This window comes from Marmota marmota, unplaced genomic scaffold, assembly GCF_001458135.2.
Source record: "Marmota marmota marmota unplaced genomic scaffold, marMar, whole genome shotgun sequence".
Taxonomy (NCBI): domain Eukaryota; kingdom Metazoa; phylum Chordata; class Mammalia; order Rodentia; family Sciuridae; genus Marmota; species Marmota marmota.
This window is the reverse complement of record NW_025999942.1, coordinates 2974874-2994137: the sequence shown is the minus strand read 5'-3', so window position 1 is coordinate 2994137 and position 19264 is coordinate 2974874. Positions and strand designations below refer to the sequence as shown.

At 32.9% G+C, this 19264-nt stretch overlaps 1 protein-coding gene across 1 annotated transcript in view; it reads right to left on the bottom strand.

The window, feature by feature from the left end:
• Positions 1–19264, bottom strand: part of Mycbp2 (MYC binding protein 2) — a 233163-nt gene that overhangs the window by 136484 nt on the left and 77415 nt on the right. The window contains 7 exon segments of the mRNA XM_048801244.1: positions 1103–1237; positions 3333–3424; positions 9749–9876; positions 9962–10087; positions 11280–11452; positions 15871–16024; positions 16673–16877. Of these exon segments, the coding sequence (XP_048657201.1) occupies positions 1103–1237; positions 3333–3424; positions 9749–9876; positions 9962–10087; positions 11280–11452; positions 15871–16024; positions 16673–16877 (1013 nt within the window).

Below are 19264 nucleotides of genomic sequence, written 5' to 3'. Positions count from 1 at the left end.
AGATTTCCACTTACAATCAATATAAAATCTATTTGATTATATGCATTACAGGGTTAAGCCTTAAAGTTCCAAGATATTCCAAGTTTGACCAAACTGTAAATGGGAACCACACAGTCCAGGGTCAGACCAGTCTTCTCAGTTCTAGCAAACAATCTTAGAGTAAGTTGAATTGCATACATACAACAGAATTAATTTTCATACAGCAGGCTCCTTGAATATTTAGCAACATAGAATTCACTTATTAAACCAGCCTGGATTTTTTTTTTTTTGGTCTGCTCTGATTTTGAGTTGAACTAAACTGAAATATACCAATATATAGCTTGTACCCATTTCAAATAGTTTACGCTAAGTGTAATAAGGAATTTCATTTACAAATGATAGTTATTCCTAACTCATGAATCAGAGTTACAGTATGAAGTAAGAGTAGAGGTAAGAGTAGTAGTAAGAGTATGAAGAATGCTGGATTTAGAGTTAACATATTGCAGGTCCAGATCTAGCTCTGCCACATGATTACCATAGAAGTCTAAGTAAATCATTTCCTTCTTGTTTCTCTAATCACTGCTCACAAAATTACTAAGGGCACCAAATGAGATAACATACATGAAAATGTTATATAAATTAAAAACCACTCTATAGATGAAAGTTATTTTTAAGAAGAAAAATTTTGCCTATATTTCATTAAAACTATCATTTCAGACCACAGAAGCTTTGCAATTTATAAAGTGTTTACACATGCACTGTCAAACTACAAGTATCTGTTTCTTTTTTATGGTTCCAAAGTCCTCAAAACTCCTCAATATTGTCATTTTCCTCTAGCTAATTTCTAATTTGTAATAAAGCTTTCAAGCAATTTGATACTCATAAACATATACAAATGCTGTCTTATAAGAGCAAAGAACAGTAGTTTATAATTAGTTTCCTGTCCTGTCTAGACTTGAAATATTTGCTTACTGGCATATGATGTTACATAAACTTAATTTTTAGCAATTATGTTCTAATCATATGAAGCTTTTTATCCTGCTGAAAGTCCTCTGAGTCTTTGAAAGAATATTTCACAGATGAAAATGAGAACTGTTTAAGCAACTGTTTAAGCAAGACTTACCCATCATCTGTTGTAATAGATGCTTGTCCATGAGAACCACAGTCACTGCTGGGTCCTGACACTCGAGCCCATGCAACATACCACCATCCTGCTTGCAGGAGAACTGGTTCATCAAACATCATTGCATATTTTTCTCTGAGAAAGATTAGTGAGTCAAAGACAATGCCTTTGTACTTCCCTGTCACATATATTTATTTTTTAAATCCTCTATAACCAAACCATAAAAATAATATTTTAAGATTCTTGTCGGCATTAAAGACCTTCCATATAAAAAGTCTAGACATGATCTCAAAGAAGTTAACAGTTACTTGTGTTATGTTGCTAGATCTCCTCTTCTTGGTTTCTACAACATGCTTATAAAACTTTCCTATTAAAATAAGATGAACGTTTTGCAGAAAATGAAAATCTGGACTTAAATTTTAAAGTTTATTCATTCAGCTCAAGTGTTCTGAGAGTCAGCAAGCTAGGAAAATGGCTCTGGAGTCAAGTCCAGCATTCAAAGCCTGGCTTTGTGACTTGGCAACTGGAGACTCTGGGCAAGTTACTATATCCTCTTTGTACCTCAGTTTCTTTATTTGAAAATTGAGGTGAAAATAATGTCTAGTTCAATGAGCTGTTTTGAGGACTGAATTCATCAAGTATTTGGAAAGGAACATGTAACACAGTAACTACAGACAAAAGTATATTGATTTTAGAGGAGACAAAAGACTTGTATTTAATTAAGGGCATCTGCCAAAGGACAGTCAATTACAAAGTACTAGGTAACAGAGTAGAAAGAACTATTTGTAACTAGGATTAAGAAGAATGAAAAGCCTTGAAGGAAGTGGAGAATGCCAAGAACAAATCTGTAGAGGTGAGAAAAAGTATAAGAGAGGATTGGGAAAAGGCAGGGTGTCTATTTGATTATTGTATTATAACAGATGGAAGAAGAGTAAGAGGCAAAAGGTCAAAAAAGTATGTTAGTGCTACCCTTGAGAGTCTGGGCTTCATTAAAAGGGTAATGAAGAAAATCCAGATGACTTCTTAACACATGAAGTACATGCTATCATCTTTGGCTCATAATCATATACTGAAAGCAAATGGTAAATGACAATGGCATAATTAAAGCTTGTGAAATTTAGTTAACTGATTAGCTTTCCTGAATTTTCCCCTCATGACCATTTGTATAAAACATTAAGAATTACTGAAAATTATCTGTTGATATTGACTAATGCCGAAAATGAAGATTCACTCTTTAGTGAATTTGTAAAAGCATATTCATAGCAGATTAGTTTTCTTCAGATTCACTCTTTAGGTTGTCAAAAGTATATATCTGGTAAAAGCAAAATCAATGTCTTACTTTCATCCTTATTTCAGAAAATATACATTTTCTATTGCAAAATGCCTATAAACAATCCACAAGGTTTTCTTAACACAGTTACTATTGTGAAGTATAGTATAGTATTATTATTATAAAGCTCTGGATATATTTTTTCACATCATAACATTCCCTGACTCAAACCACTAACTTATCATACCATAGTGTTAAGATAATTCTTAGGATTACACGGAGGACAGATCAAACCTAAGTTTCCTATTTATGAACCTTCATAAATCTACTGCTGTGGCAAGCTGCCTAGAGCCTTCAGTAAAGCTGGTCATCTTATAAAGTGTGTTATTGTCAAGCATATTCTACTGGTATGACATCAGAGTACATAGGCCATATAAATTATGGCCTAGTATGACTACTTGACACTATATGTAATGTAATAAATGACTATCAGTTACTAAAGTACAAGCATACTAGGTGTTCTCTCAGGGATGCATGAAAACAAAAGGATGCAAAACATATGCATTTCTCTACTTTTTGAACCAATTTATCTTGTGAAATAAAGTTGCAAAGAATATTAATATTTTTGATCAAGTATCATTAAAACAGATACTTATATTTCCTAATACAGTCATCTGCTGCCTACACAGATTGCATATAGGATCATGGCTGTACTATATGGCTAATGTATAAAGCAGGCTATCCATCTTAATGTTTACACAAGGACAAAATTGCCTGACAATGCATTTCTCAGGAGTATCCTCATCACTAAGTGGGATATGACTACATATAATTTAATTTGCAAAAGCATATTCATAGCAGATTAGTTAAAACTTTTTTAAAGTTATATTTACTTATTCGTAATAAATTTCTAATTTTAAGCAGACAAGGATTACACTGAATAATGAACAAATCATTTACCTAGCAGCACAGTCATAAGCCAACACATCAGTTTCTGCTAGAAGGTCTCCATCAGTTTCATGATCTCCTCCATCAGGACCCAACTCAAACAGCTGAGGACAAAAGAAAAATACATTTTTCCCAATCATTTTATTATATAAATCTACTGACTAATGTGTTTATAATTGTGTATGTGTGTCTAATATACACAGAACTAACTACACAGATTATAAAAATCTCATACCTACTATTAAAGTTTTTAATTATTTACTGAACTACATAAAACACATTAAATTAAAAAAAACATATACAACATTTTATGGCTTATATTAATCTGTCTTCCTAATATATATATATATATATATATATATATATATATATATATATATATATTTATTATATCAAATGCTCTAAATAGCTCTATACTAGAAATTTTGTACATGATATAATCAATAAAGTAAGAATATAAACATCTGAAGGAGGTGAGAGAACTGGACCAAAGAATTTTTATCTCAGAGTTTCTAAATGAGGTAAACTCTTATGAATACTGGCTAGCTATAAGACCCTGGGACCTAGTTTCCTCATCCATAAAAAGAGGTTGGACAATAAACAGTATTACCCACCTCATACTAAATGTGAGAAAATTAAATAAAACAATATTAAAAAACCTCAAAAAATACCTAGCAAAAAGGCTATAAGATTATTAGCTGGAGAGAGAGAAGAATAACAGGTGATAGGATCCTTTAAAAAAAGAAAAATCAAGTCATAAAAAACAGTTCAAAAAGTAATAGAGCTGGGGTTGTAGCTCAGTTGGTAGAGTGTTTGCCTTGCATGTGTGAGGCACTGGGTTCAATCCTCAGCACCAGATAAAACAAATAAATAATAAAGGCATTGTGTCTGTTTACAACTGAAAAAAAAAAATTTTTTTTTTTTAAGTAATATGGCAGGCTGGAGATACAATATAGCTCAGTGATAGAACACTTGTACAGCCTGTCTGAGGCACTTGGCTCCAAAGAGAGGCATAGCACATGAAAAAAGTTACACAAAAAAACTACAGAATATGGGTAAGAATACAGAGATATCAAATGGGAAGAGGTTCTGAGATTAAGTGAAAATAAAAGCGAATTAGGAAGAAAGAGTTTTTTGTTGTTGTTTGTTTTTTTAAAAAATGGACTATTAAGTGTAAAAAACAAAAATCTTTTCACTCTGGTGAATCCACAGCAAGAAAAGCAGCAAAACATTAAAATGCATTAAAATTTATTGGGCAGGTACAGTCCTAGATGTCTCAACTTTTCAATTTTATGCTAATGACCTGGAAATCTGTCTGTAGCCTGAATCTGATTCTCAAAAGTCACTGAATCCCCCAGGCAGCTTGCTCTTACTAGTACTAATAACAACCTTACTTGTTCTGATTAAAAGCTTTTTCATCAAACTAGTTGCTCAGAATAAAAAATCCTAGAATCGTTTTTCCATATTTCTCTGCCATCACTATATCTATTCTACTGCTGGCATAAAATCTTATCAAATTAACCATATTTCCTCTTATTGGCTGGATTACTTCCATAATGACTAATAGTCTTCTCATTTCTATTCTCTCCTGGGTCTAATCCATGTTCCACAAAGGTGAAGGTTTTCATTTTTATTTAATGATATAAATAGCTCTATACTAGAATTTTTAGTACTCTTAAAAAAAAACAAGTATTTAATCCAAATACTTTCTTAAATCTAAAATTTCAGTGGTTTCTCACCTTTGCAGCATCTTATGAGGGTTCTGAATGACTTGCCTCTAACCTGGCTCTTCTGCTTATCCTCAACAAGTATGTTTGAACATAAACTATGCACCAGGCATTGTTCCAAGAACTAAACATACAGTGGTAAACAATAAAAACAAGCAATGAAGGACTACCAAGAGTACGTTTGTAGAAGGGAAAAGGATTATATTTTAATAGGCTGAACAGGGAGTTGAAGACATAAAGGTGATAAGGAGGTAAACTAGGCTGATGTTGAAAAGAGCTAATAGTTAGAGGGAATAGCAACAGCAAAGGTCCTGATGCTTGACTGTGCTTGGCCTTCCTGAAGAATAAGCAGCAGACTATAGTGAAGCTGCCAATAAAACATAAGGTCAGACAGGAGCTGGCAGTTAGTTCTGATGAAATCTTTTTGATCTTTATATGGCCTTTGACTTTTACTCTAATACAGGAAGACACTACATTATTCTAAACAGAGCAGTGACATACTTTGGAGACTCACTCTGCTGGACTGAAAATACATTGAATGGTACAAGTACAGAAGCAGGATAAAATGGGAAAGGTACTTTAATAATTCTGGTGAGAATGGTTATGGCATGGAACAACTTGGTGGCAATTTTTTAATAAGTGGTTAGATTCTGGATTCATTTTGAAAGTGAGGCCAACATATATACTGTTCAAGTGAATGTAGGGAGTGAAAGGAAGAGAGAAACTGAGTGAGGATGACTGTAGGATTTTTGGTCTGAGCAGTTGGAAAAATCATGTTAATGCCATTCTAAGTCATGTAACTGAGATAGGGAAGAATGTGAGAATAGCAGGTTAAGAAATATCATCAAAAAAATAGTTTTGAGCATATTACCTACAAAATATTTATTAGGCATTAAGTGGAGACATATAGTAGACAGTTGTGTGTGTGTGTGTTTATCAATCACTTTGGAGAATAAGAGAGAAGTTTTTAAGTATAGAAGTTACCAAAGAAAAAATATTTAGAGCCGTGAGGCTGGATCAGTATGGGAATGACTATTCTTCTTGCTTTTATTTGTTCATTCATTCATTCATTCATATTTTTTATTATATATCATTGGTTCTTTTTAGTTATACATAACATTAGGATTCATTTTGACATAATTATTAAAAGCACAGAATATAATTTGTTCTAATTCAGTCCCCAGTCTTTCCCTTTACCTGTTTTATTCATTTTTTAAAAGAGAGAGAGAGAGAGAGAGAGAGAGGGAGAGAATTTTTTTTTAATATTTATTTTTTAGTTCTTGGCAGACACAACATCTTTGTTTGTATGTGGTGCTGAGAATAGAACCCGGGCCGCACGCATGCCAGGCGAGCGCACTACCGCCTGAGCCACATCCCCAGCCCAATTCATTATTTTTTGACTCAGGGTCTTGCTGTATTGTTCAGGCTAGCCTGGAGCTCGTGGGCTCAAACCATTTTCTTGCCTCAGCTTCCTGAGTAAATGAGACTATAAGAATACACCACCATGCCTGTCCAGGATGATTTAAAAAATGTCCAAAAGAAGAGCAACCAGCAGGAGACTAAGGAAAGTAAGCAGTAGGACAGAACAAAAATGAAGTATGGTGCTTTGGGAGGCAAGAGAATAAAGTATTTCAAAGAGCTCAATCAGATAATATTTGGCTGACTTGTTGAGGAAGGTGAGGAATGAGCCTTGATAGCTGGCTTTAACGATTTAAGAGGCATCAGTGAGCTGGGAGTGGTGATGCACACCTATAATCCCAAAACTTGAGAGGCTGCAGTAGAAAGATCACAAGTTCAAGATTAGCCTCAGCAAGTTAGTGAGACCCTCAGGAACTTAATAAGACTGTCTCAAAATAAACCATAAAAAAGAATGGGGATGTAGTTCAATCCCCAGTACATCATCATCATCATCATCAATAAGAGTTATCATTGTCCTTGACCTGAGTAATTTCACTAAAGTAGCTGGGGCACAAACCTGACTGAAATGGGTTTGAGAAAAACTAGGAAGAGAAAATGAAGACAAAATATAGAAAATAAGGAATATAAACAGGGATCAGCTAGATTGCTAATCTAAGACTAATAGTTTTGGCCTGGGAGAATAGTAGACTTTTTTAGGAGGAAGAAAGAGATTTCAGAGAACCTATTAAGAAAGATAGCTAGGTCTCTGGCTTATGTAGCAGGCATATGGTGAATGGGACTATTCTTTTTTTTTTAATATTTAATTGATTTTATTTTTTAAATATATGATAGAATGCACTACAATTCTTGTTACACATATAGAAAACAGTTTTTCATATCTCTGGTTGTATATATAGTATATTCACACCGATTCGTGCCTTCATACATGTACTTTGGATAATGATGTCCATCATATTCCACTATCATTGCTAATCCCTGGCCCCTTCCCTTCCCCTCCCATCCTTCTTCCCTATCTAGAGTTCCTCTATTTCTCCCATGCTCCCCCTTCCTACCCCATTATGGGTCAGTCACCTTATATCAGAGGAAAACATTCAGCATTTGTTTTTTTGAGATTGGCTTATTTCACTTAGCATTATTTTCTCTAATGCTATCCATTTACCTCAGTAGATGAATGGATTAAAAAATGTGGCATATATACACAATGGAATATTAGTTAGCAATAAAAGAGTATAAAATCATGGCATTTTCAGGTAAATGGATGATACTATTCATTAGAAAGGGATTTCTCAAAGAGCCAGAGGGAAAAGCATGAATTCAGTTAAGATTATATATGGTCTGGGGTTGTGGCTCAGTGGTGGAACGTTTGCCTAGCACTTGTGAGGCACTGGGTTCGATCCCTGGCACCACATACAAATAAAAAAAAATAAAATAAAAGTCACTGTGTTCATCTACAACTAAAAAATTATTTTAAAAAAAGATTATATATAATGACTGATATCTGACATGAAAACAGGTCAACAAAGAAGTCTTAGCTGGAGATATAAATATGGGCATCATGGAATGCTGATGGCTACTGAAACCTTGAGTTTAGAAGAGTGCCTAAGAGAAAACATAGAATGAAGCAAAAAGGCTTTGGGCTGAATCACATTGAAGATGTCAGTTTGATATCTATGAATCACATGGAAGAGAATGAATCTACAGAGGGACAGAAGAAACAGAAAGGGGATGAAAACAAAACAAAATAAAGAAGGATTAGAAAGAAAATGTATACCTTAGAGACATAAAGGGAGGTAAATTTAAAAAGTGTGGGGCCTAAATTCTAATAGAAGGCCACAGTCCACTTGTTGAATACTACAAAGGCAAGATTACTTCTAAAGAAGAGAGCAGTGAGACAGAATTTGAGTTGAAAAAAGAAAGTAGGACCAATCGAAAACAACTTGTATACAAGGTCACTACTGAAGATAAAGTCCACTATGGTGTTCAATACTAGAAAAACAAACAAACAAAATCTCCCATGGCCAGGAAAAGGAAAAAGATTTATATCCTTTTGATGATCTTATTACATACTGTCAAACAGAACTATATAACTCACTCAGTTTGCTTCTCTATCTTGATAATGAATTAAACCATCCTAAAATAACCATTGTGACAGAGCTGCACTGAAATGATCCAAACACTAAACTACTGGTTTTATTAGTGTCAATGTATGTGTTATAGGTACCCTTAACCATTATTCTATTTCTATAATTCTTGTAAGTATAGGGTATTTTTAATATTTACTTAGTCCATTCTTATATTATTTGCATTTTTAGCATATGTATTATAATTGTAAACAGAAATAAGCAAATATCTTTAAAAGTTTATCAGTTCTGGATGGCCTCTAAGGAAAGTATCCTCAAAGAACATTAATATAATTTTTAGATAATATTGAGAAAACTACGAAAAAAACCTCCTGAACAGAAGAGATATACTGATATTTTTTTGTGAAGTCTGACAGTAAAATCAAGGTACAAACTATTAAGTTTTTATTTTATTTTAAAAGCAAAATCAGATAATTTGAGAAGCAGAATGTTCAAGCTAGTGGTGAATTTTCAAAGAATAGACATATTTTACTTAGGATAATTATAAACCCTCTTGGAGATGAAAAGGTATGATAAACTAATAATTCTAAATTATTTTTAGTTCACTTAACAGATAAAATTCATCCATTCTGTTCAATCTCTTATTTTATCCCTGATCCCTACCCCTGGGATGATCATGTCTTTTACACATTTTTGGCACTAAAAATGCTAAAACCTTTTTCGCTACATCAAAATAATTGTGGCTCCTATTATTAAAACAGCTATAAAAGGCAGCCACATAGAAAAGGTGCTGTTATTCCTAGACCACTAAGAAGTTCTAGGCAGCCACATAAACAAGTCTGCTACACTGGTACAAAGGGCTGAGACTAACTGCCAGTCTCTTTTTGAGTCTTAAAGTATGAAAAAATCATTTTCCTTTCCTTTCCTTCCTTCTTTCTGAGTTTTTATTTTTTAATGAGTTACTGAGGTTAGCAAAGTTCCTCTATCTCTTTCTAAAAAGAGGCATTAATAAAAACAACAAATAAACCAAGTTAGGATAATTGCTTTAGATTTTAGCAATGTTTCCTCTACCTTTTTATAAAAAGAGACACTAACAAAAACAAACCAAGTAAAAAAGAAAAATAAGAGGAAGCACTGAATAATAAACTAAGTCAAACCGACATCTTCAAACAAAACAGGGCTTGGTATCTATGAACTTTACCTTAATTTTAGCAGTATATTCTCCTCTACCTCCAAACAGGCCAAGACCACCAAGTAAAATATCAGTGTCGGCACTAAAACGTATAGCTTCTACTGAATGGGCAGAGTAACCCCAGCCACCTCCATGACCTAAAAGATAAGAAATTTTGTATTTTAGAACATCCATATGTATTTCACTTACAAGGTAATATTTCCTAAATCTAAGTATACATACTTTCAAACCTGTTTACTACACTATAATCTTCTTTGGAATAAACCTTCATGACTGCCTGAGTTTCCTCCTCTGTATTTGCGATGCCCATTTTTAAGTCCTGCATAGTAGCCAAGGTATCAAGACAACCTAAAACAACAAACAAATAAAATTCAACTTCTTGAAATTAAAATTTCCTATAACATTGATGATATTAAATACTATAGGGGCTACATTAAAATAAATAAGTAAACTCTAAATGTTTAAATTTCAATAAATTTATTCTAAGCCTTAAACACTGCTTCATAGAATATTTACAATAAAAAGTCACCTTTGTGTGAATAATTACCATATTTAAACATATGCTTGATGACAAAATTTTGTACAAAACTGAAGCTCTGAAAAGTTGGAATCACTTAACCTTTAAATCTTCACCAAGGTTCTTTCTTTTATGAAACTCTCTGAATTACTTTGATTCCTAAAGTACTATTTGAGGAAAACACATTAGCCTGAAATAATGTTAACTGATGCTAGTTTTAAATGTTTATAATGGTTCCCTATGAAATCTGAGAAAAAAGAAACAAAGAATTATGATTTCAAAATTGCAAAAGCTAGGTCAACATAAATGAGTTCTTTTTAAGGATCATTTTTAAAAAGCAACAAAACATGTAAGTATGCAGATTGACATACATTTTTAGCAACAGCACACATATACTGCAGAAGTACTATATCTCAAAGTTATTAAACAGATGTCAAGTTGATGTTCTGTGGAAAACTGGGTTATGTAAGAGACAAGAACTATACACTATAACATTTTTGTTGACTGTTATTTAAAAATAAGTTAAATATTATAATTTACATTTGAGTATTTTATCTCTCTAAAAGTTTTGCACTCAAGTTAAACTAAAATACTACTTTTTAGGATTTACCTACTATGAAAAATTATGTTCAGGACTGCTTATGCACATACATGAAACTTTCATAATAAGGTTGGTACAGGGATGGGGTTGTAGCTCAGTGGTAGAGTGCTTGCCTAGCACATGTGAGGCACTGAGTTTGATCCTCTGCACCACATAAAAACAAATAAGTAAAATAAAGGTATTGTACCCATCAACAACTAAGAAATATATTTTAAAAAAAAGAAAGTTGGTACAGGTCTTATGCATTGCTTTGCACAGGATAAGCTTCTTAGAGGATTTAAATTAGTTTGTACCTAACATATTGTTACATTTAACAAACTATGAAAGAATGATATACAAATTTAATTACTCTGAAAGAAGCCCCAATCCTCAGAACAGCACACATTAATGAAAATTAGCTACACATCAAATAGTAACCCTACCTAGAATGTGCAAAGCTGCATGAGACCGAGTAGTAAGAGCCCTTGATCCTGTTGGTAGGGCAAGTTCAGGGCTTAGGATACTACATCTGGACTGCATATCCGTTCCAGAGGGAAGTCTGGCATCAGCAACCACTGCATTATAACACCACAATTCTCTGGTATTCGGACGAAACCTTTCAAGAAAACATATCACAGCACCTCAACATGTAGTTTTCTTTGAAAATTTTCTAAAATATAATTAAAGATACAAATAAATAATAGTTGGCTTAAATAGTAAAAAATAAACTCATTATTTTTCTTAACAAAGCTAAATATTTAAAGCAATTTATATCACAACAGAAAATGATCAGAGAAGCAGATCACAATGCTTCACAAAAATACATCTAAATACTTAAAAATTTATGCACATATGTAAAGATAAATTCTTTGTACAAAAAAACACCCATTAAGAAGTTTAAAGATGAGAAGGTGAAAGAAAATATGTGAAGCATACATAAGACAAAATTACAATTACTTTTCATTTTCCTACTATCCACTCTAGTTCAAGCTAATTAATCTAGTTCAAGCTAGCTAACCATCATCTTTCCCCCTTGCACTACTGCAATAGCCACTACCTTACTTTTTTCCAATACTTTTCCACACTAAGTATAATCTCAATATCACTTCTAAACTCACATTCCTGGAAAGGCTTCTTTCCTATTTTGAAGAAAATGCTAATTCCTTAATCTAGTTTACAAAGTTCTACAAGTCCTTACCCTATCAATCTCTTTGCTATTTATGTATTTATTTTACTATACTGGGGACTAAACCCAGGAGTGCTCTATCACCTAGATATATCCACAGCCCTTTTTCATTTTGAGACAGGGTCTAGCTAAGTTATTGAGGTTGGATCTAGAACTTTCGATCCTAATGCCTTAGCCTCCCAAACAGCTGAGATTACAGACCTATGCTACCACACCTGGTTTCTGATTTTATTTCATGCCATTCAATATACTTTAGCTATAATGGCTCTCTTCAAATTCTTAAAATACTGCCAATCTTGTTTACATAAAAGCATTTAGGCCTACTAATCTCTCCCTGCCTACAAAACTTCTGACTCTCAATGCCTATTTCTCATACTTAAAGGTCTTAACTTATATTTTCTCCATTGTATGGAAGAGAGGACAGTGTTGTATTCTCACAGCATCCTCTTTTTCCTGGGCACTATCTACAAAGTATATTATTTATTAGCCTTCACATAGTGTCTGTCTTCACTAAGAAAATAAGTTCCATAAGAGCAGGACATTTACTATCTTCTATATTTCATATCATTCTTTACTTACCATATAGTAGAAACTTAATATACATTTATTAAATAATAAAACTAAAATAGCAAAAGATGAAAATGATAACTAATTATTGATGCTGACAATATAGGGACATATGAATTCTACTACAAAGTGACACTCCTGAAGGTCAGTTTAGCAGTCTACCTCCACAATCTATGAGCTTATCTCTTAACGATTCTGATTCCTGAAAGCTATCTCATAGAAATACTCTCACATATTTAAAAAAAAAAAAAAACTGAGTGGATATGTGTGCATATATGTTGCTGTAGCATTGTAGGTAAAACCAAAACTTTAGAAAACAATCTAAAATGTTCACTGATGGGAAAACAGGTATATTTGCTATGTACTGAGTATAGAATTTTAACGGTTTTAATAATGACATTGTTCTTTACTGACTAGGACAACGCGCAAAATTATTGCTGAGAAAAAAAATACAACTTTTTGAATTGTTATATTCTTAAGGAAGAAGCAAAGTACATGCAATTGAAATGGCATCAAATAATAGAAACCATACAAAAGGAAGCAGGTGGAGACAAGAAGAAAGGTTAAAGTAAGCTAATACTGGATCTGCAATACCTGTGATAGCTGTAAAATAAAAGGGCCCTACTGAAATACACGAAGTGGCTAGAAGTCAGGATAATGAAAGAAACTGTAATCTTGACTGGAGGGGAAAATATCTCCTACCTTTTTTACTGAGAAACACAGGAGATTGCCCTTCATCTTTTAATCTGTTTTGCAACAATGAAGAAAATGATGTAGAAGGTAGCAAGCACTTAAGATCATCTGTCCTATTCATTGCTGCTATCATATATGAAAAAGATAAGGTTTAACTAGATGGATATTATATTTCAGAGTTCTGTTAAGATCCCAGGGAAAGGGATCTAGTTCAAGTGTTTATCTGAACTCCCAGCATTTATACTTTTATCTCTAACTTAAGGAATGTATCCAGAAATAAATTTCATGTTGTCAATTTTTTTGTCATGCTAATATGAATTTACTTTATTTACAAATAAAACATTTAAGAAGGAAGGAAGCAAGCAAATCAACTTACATTTAAGTCCAAATCAGAGTCTATTCCTTGGTAACTAAATCTCTCTACATTGATTTCTATTCAGTAAGTAACTATAAAGAATTTCTTAACACTTAACTCTTTCTTTATCCTCTCCATTCTATCGGACTGTACCACTTTAATTAACTTTGGTTCTCAGTATTTCATTCTCTTCCTAAGAATGACCACAAAAGACCACTCACTTGAAGTCTCTCCTTGTTTAATCTACCTTGCACAATGCTGCCACAGATACCTGAAAGAATTCAATTCTTATTTCCATGTCTTGTCACAAAATGCCCGACAGTAAACAAATCAACAAACTGGGAAGCACTACAATTCCTTCCAAAAGAAACTATGACGTCTTCAGAAATGGGAGCTGATGAAAATGCAAGCAGGACTGGGCTGCTGGAAGAAGAAGGAAAAAGTCTCTCTCTTCTCACATATGCTACTTCAAACTTGCAACTTACTGGAATTACTGACTACTACAACCAGCCAAATAAATACAGCAAGAGAAAAGAAAAAAGTGCTTAGAGTGATAAGCCACTCTGGTAATGGTAGGGTACATCTCTGTCCCACCAGTATGCAAAGCTAGAAACACTGAGAATAAAACTGGAATGTAATGGACATCATTATCCAAAGTACATATATGAAGACATGAATTGGGTGTCAACCTACTTTATATACAAACAGAGATATGAAAAATTGTGGTATATACGTGTAATAAGAATTGTAATGCAAAAAAACCAAAGTACATTATAAAGACATGAATTGGCATGAACATACTTCATATACAAAGATATGAAAAATTGTGCTCTATGTGTAATAAGAATTGTAATGCATTCACTATCATGTATTTTAAAAAATCAATTAAATTAAAAAAGAGAGAATAAGAACTCTTTACTTTATTCATTATGGACATAAATCATATTTCAAACAAGTACAATATAATTTCTTTCTTAATACTCTTATGTAACTTTCTTGCTACATTTTAATATTTTACCAAGTTTATATAATCCTATAGATTCCTCTGCCAAAACGGGTATTTTATTATGTACACTGCTAAAGGGCAGGCGTAATTATTTTTTATTTTGTATTGTTTTTGGCATAATTTCTTCTATATAGATGTTAATAGTTACATGTTTATGGAAACAAGAAATAGAATGAATTCTATGTAATAAGACAGCATTACAGACAGACTAAAAATTATTAACAATAGAACTCTTAAAAGTAAAACTCATAACATAGCAGCAAATATTTCTACACCACCTTTTTTCCAGTAATATTGTTAACTATAATTTATTCATTATAAATTGAGACTACGGCTTGTTATCAGTTTTCTATAACTTTAATCAACATTTTACATAATCACTATTCTGGACTTAGAAATCAAACGATAAGCTCCTGAATTTTGTGCTTTCTCCAAAGCCCTGTACCTGAACCCTGCTTAATACCTATGGTGGATTTTGTTCTTAAATATACTTTTACAATATCATCACTATTAACAAGCTTTACATTTATATCACTCACAAAAGAAGAAGGCTTTGCTTTAAAAATCAGTTTCCATTTTTTTTATTAATTAATTAAAATTGGGTATATATGACAGTAGAATACATTTTGATTCATTGTACACAATTACAGCACAACTTTTCATTTCTCTGGCTGTACATGATGCAGCATCACACCTCTACACTATCTTTATGAGTTTCTATACTATAATACCTATTTTTATAAATGAAAAAAATGAGGCACACAAAGTAAGGTGACAGAGAAGACTATGGAGCTGGGATAAAACTAGGTAGCAAGGCTCAAAACATGTGCTCTTAACCATTACACTGTACTATGAAGTACATAAAAACACAGCCACTTAGAGGTTTTATTTAAATTTCTTTAAACAGAAAGAAAAATACAAAAAGTTCTAAGACTGTATTTCATTATGATAGGGAACAACAAACCATTTACTATATTAATCCACACAAGGGTTTGGGGGAGGACATTTGTATGTTGTTGGTATTACCTATTATGTGTTTACTGGCAAAATTTTCTGATGTAGCAAGTACATGAGAATAAGTGCTTCATTAATTAATACGTATATCACCATGATAAAACTCTAATTACTAAACAGGAGTGTTCTCATGTGTGACAAATTTGCCTATAAATGAATTTTATGTTATGAAAAAAGTATAATCTAATCAAAACTTGTTTATTATATGCTTACCTCCAAATTACATCATACACAGGATCAAGACACACACCAAATCCTTGAAGATCCTCTTGCTCAGAGTCATTAAAAGTTTTACAGCTCCCATCTACTTTATTTATTAAAAGACACTTAAATGGAGGAGGTTCTGATATAGAAGCAGGTACCAGGCCTTAGGGGAAAAATATATATGTAATTTTAATATGCATTACCTTTCTGTATTCTCCCAAACCCACCAAGTAAGTAAATTATCACCAATTTACAGGTGAAAAGCTGAAACATACATAACCTTAAGTAGTAAATCTTTATGTGGCAGAATTAGAATTACAACTTTCAGCTATATAAATCCACAACACATGCTCCTAATATCTATGCTATACCATTCTATTATTATTATTATTGTTAATTATTAATTATTATTATTATTAATTATTCATGGTATCATGGACAAGTATGAAGTGATATCTTGGTTTTAATGAAACTTCAAAATTTGATCATTACAACCACCCATAAAATTAATACCTATTATTTACTAACAAGAAACCATGTAGAAAGTTCCTCACTTTATAATTTACCATATATTTATACAACTGCCTAACTTATGAATATTCTGAATTGTAATTCTCCCAATTATTCCAGCATAGAGACACATATAAACACAGCCACTTAGAGGTTTTATTTAAATTTCTTTAAACAGAAAGAAAGAAAAATACAAAAAGTTCTAAGACTGTATTTCATTATGATAGGGAACAACAAACCATTTACTATATTAACCCACACAAGGGTTTGGGGGAGGACATTTGTATGTTGTTGGTATTACCTATTATGTGTTTACTGGCAAAAATTTCTGATGTAGCAAGTACATGAGAATTAATAAGTGCTTCATCAATTCGTAAAAAAGTCTGGTCCCCACTGGCCCCTATCCAAGTGGCTTTTCTTCCATATTTTGATCCAATGTTAGGCATGGGAGCTGGCTTTGCATTCCAGTATGGCACATCCAAAATTGGCCTTCCCAGTTGTCCTTTCTAAAAAATTAAATAAATCATATTAATAACATTGTTGGATGAATGAACTAGACTTTTTGTAAAGTTAAAGAGACATTAGATTTAAAAATACCACTATGAGAACTTATTCTTCATCAACTGTTTGTCTTAATAGATGAAATACATATGAAATTTGGACCAAATACAAAATTATTTTTTGAGATACTTTCCCATGCAAGAAATGTTCACCAATAGTACCAGAAGATAGCAGAAATGACTATCTCCCAAATTAACAAGTGAATTATAACTCCAACAGAGAACACATGGAATATAGCCTTTGAATCACTTCATTAAAAGCCCCTGTTCCTGCTGAAGAGCAGGAACAGCTTCTGAGACAGGAGTCCCTTGTGTTTCTCCTTTGCTGGAAAAGCAATAAACCTTTTTCCTTTTTATTGAAAGAAAGAAAAGGAAAAAAGAAAATGTTCCCAAAATACATTGTCTTTATCTACATTTAAAAAAACCATAAATATGTTTAATTATTTTTAACACAAGTATGTTTAAAACAGTATTATAAATGGTTCATTTAAAAAATATCTTTGACATTTTAAGTTCAAATGACAAAAGAACATGACTATTGAACCCACAAGAGAGAATATTTGGGTAAAATATCAAATAATAAATACTGGAATTGTTAATACAATTAGAAAAATCCATGACATAGCAAGTACATGAGAATTAATAAGTGCTTCATCAATTCTTAAAACAAGTTTGGTAATTTTTACATGATATAGTAGTAAATTATTTCATTCCTGGCTTTATTTTTGATGGGGGGAAGGGTAAGGTAATACCAGAGATTGCACCAAGGGACCCTCAACCACTAAGACACATCCCCAGCCCCTTGTTAAAATATATTTTATTTAGAGACAGGGTCTCGCTAAGTTGCTTAGGGCCTCACTAAGTTGCTGAGCCTGGCTTTGAACTCGCAATCCTCCTGCCTCAGCCTCCCGAGCTACTGGGATTCCTGGCATGTTCCACTGCACCTTGTGTTTATTTCTGTTTTAAAATAAACAGGATCATCAATGATGAGATGTGCTGTCTCAAATAAATATTAAATATTTAATATTATTTCAATATGAATGTCTATAGGTACCTGTTTAGGTAAGAGTTTAAAAAGTAACAAAGTTTTTCACTACTATGCAAGTACCTGAAAAAGAATAGAAGAATGTTGATGTTGGATCAGACTATATCATTCATTCATATAGGATGAGGACCTCTCCTTCCCCACAGCATTCCCTTCCTAAAACGGCTGGAAGGCAGAAAATGCTGCATGTGGCCTTCAGAATATTTACAAGCATTTCCACAACAGGAATGATCAACCAACCATGGCAAAAACTTGAAGAACAAGGGAGCCTAAAGTAATTCAAACACTCTGGTCAAATTCTTCTACTGAGTTCCCTTAGTCCTTTAACATAATAGAAAGTAAATAGCTACAACTGCAGAAGCAACTGAGCTTCAATGCAGAAGTATAAGGAAAAGGGAAAGTTAAGTACATGACTAGAGAAGCAGCCAAATCATTCAATGTTTATTCTCATCTTTTTCAATGTCTATCATTTTTTGACAAAAGTAAAGGAGCATAAAATTGTGAACAGTGAGGGAATTATATCTTTTTAAAAATATTTTTTTAGTTATACATGAACACATATCTTTATTTTGTTTATTTATTTTTATGTGGTGCTGAGGATAGAACCCAGTGCCTCACATGTGTAAGGCAAGCGCTCTGCCACTGAGCCACAACCCCAGCACTAGGAATTATATTTTATACAGGGAAATATTCTGCTTTGAAAGGAAGAAGAAATTACATTGACTGCTGAACTAAACATGCACTCCCTTCCTACCAATGAACTCATGTGAAAGCAACCAAAAAATAAAAGATGCCACAACATCCCCCAAAGGGACTCAGAATGTCGTTATAAATAAGACACTTGAGTTCATAAAAGTCTGCAACTAGAACTTCTGGGGCTGGAGAATAATAACAAGTAACTGATTTCACATCTTGTCACATTTCTCCTCCCAAACAACACAAAGTCAACATGAATCACAAATGGCTTAAATGCTTACTAAAATAGGACAACAGATATTAGAGTCTTTAAGTTACCAGTAACCAGAGAAAGAAACCAAATTCCAATAGAGTTCTCTCTGCCTGCCTCACCCTGCAACCCCAACTACTCAAAGAGCATGAAAGAGAGTTAGAAAGGGGAACAGAGGAATGCAGAGGACTTCAAAAAAGCACAGACAAAACAATCCTCCAAAAGTGAGTTCAACGCTTAATTTCAAAACATTAATAAGGTCAAGACTTGATGGTTCTCACCTATGAACTCTGCAAAAACTAAAACGGCATGACAATATATTGTGTGGTAAGGCTGAAGAGA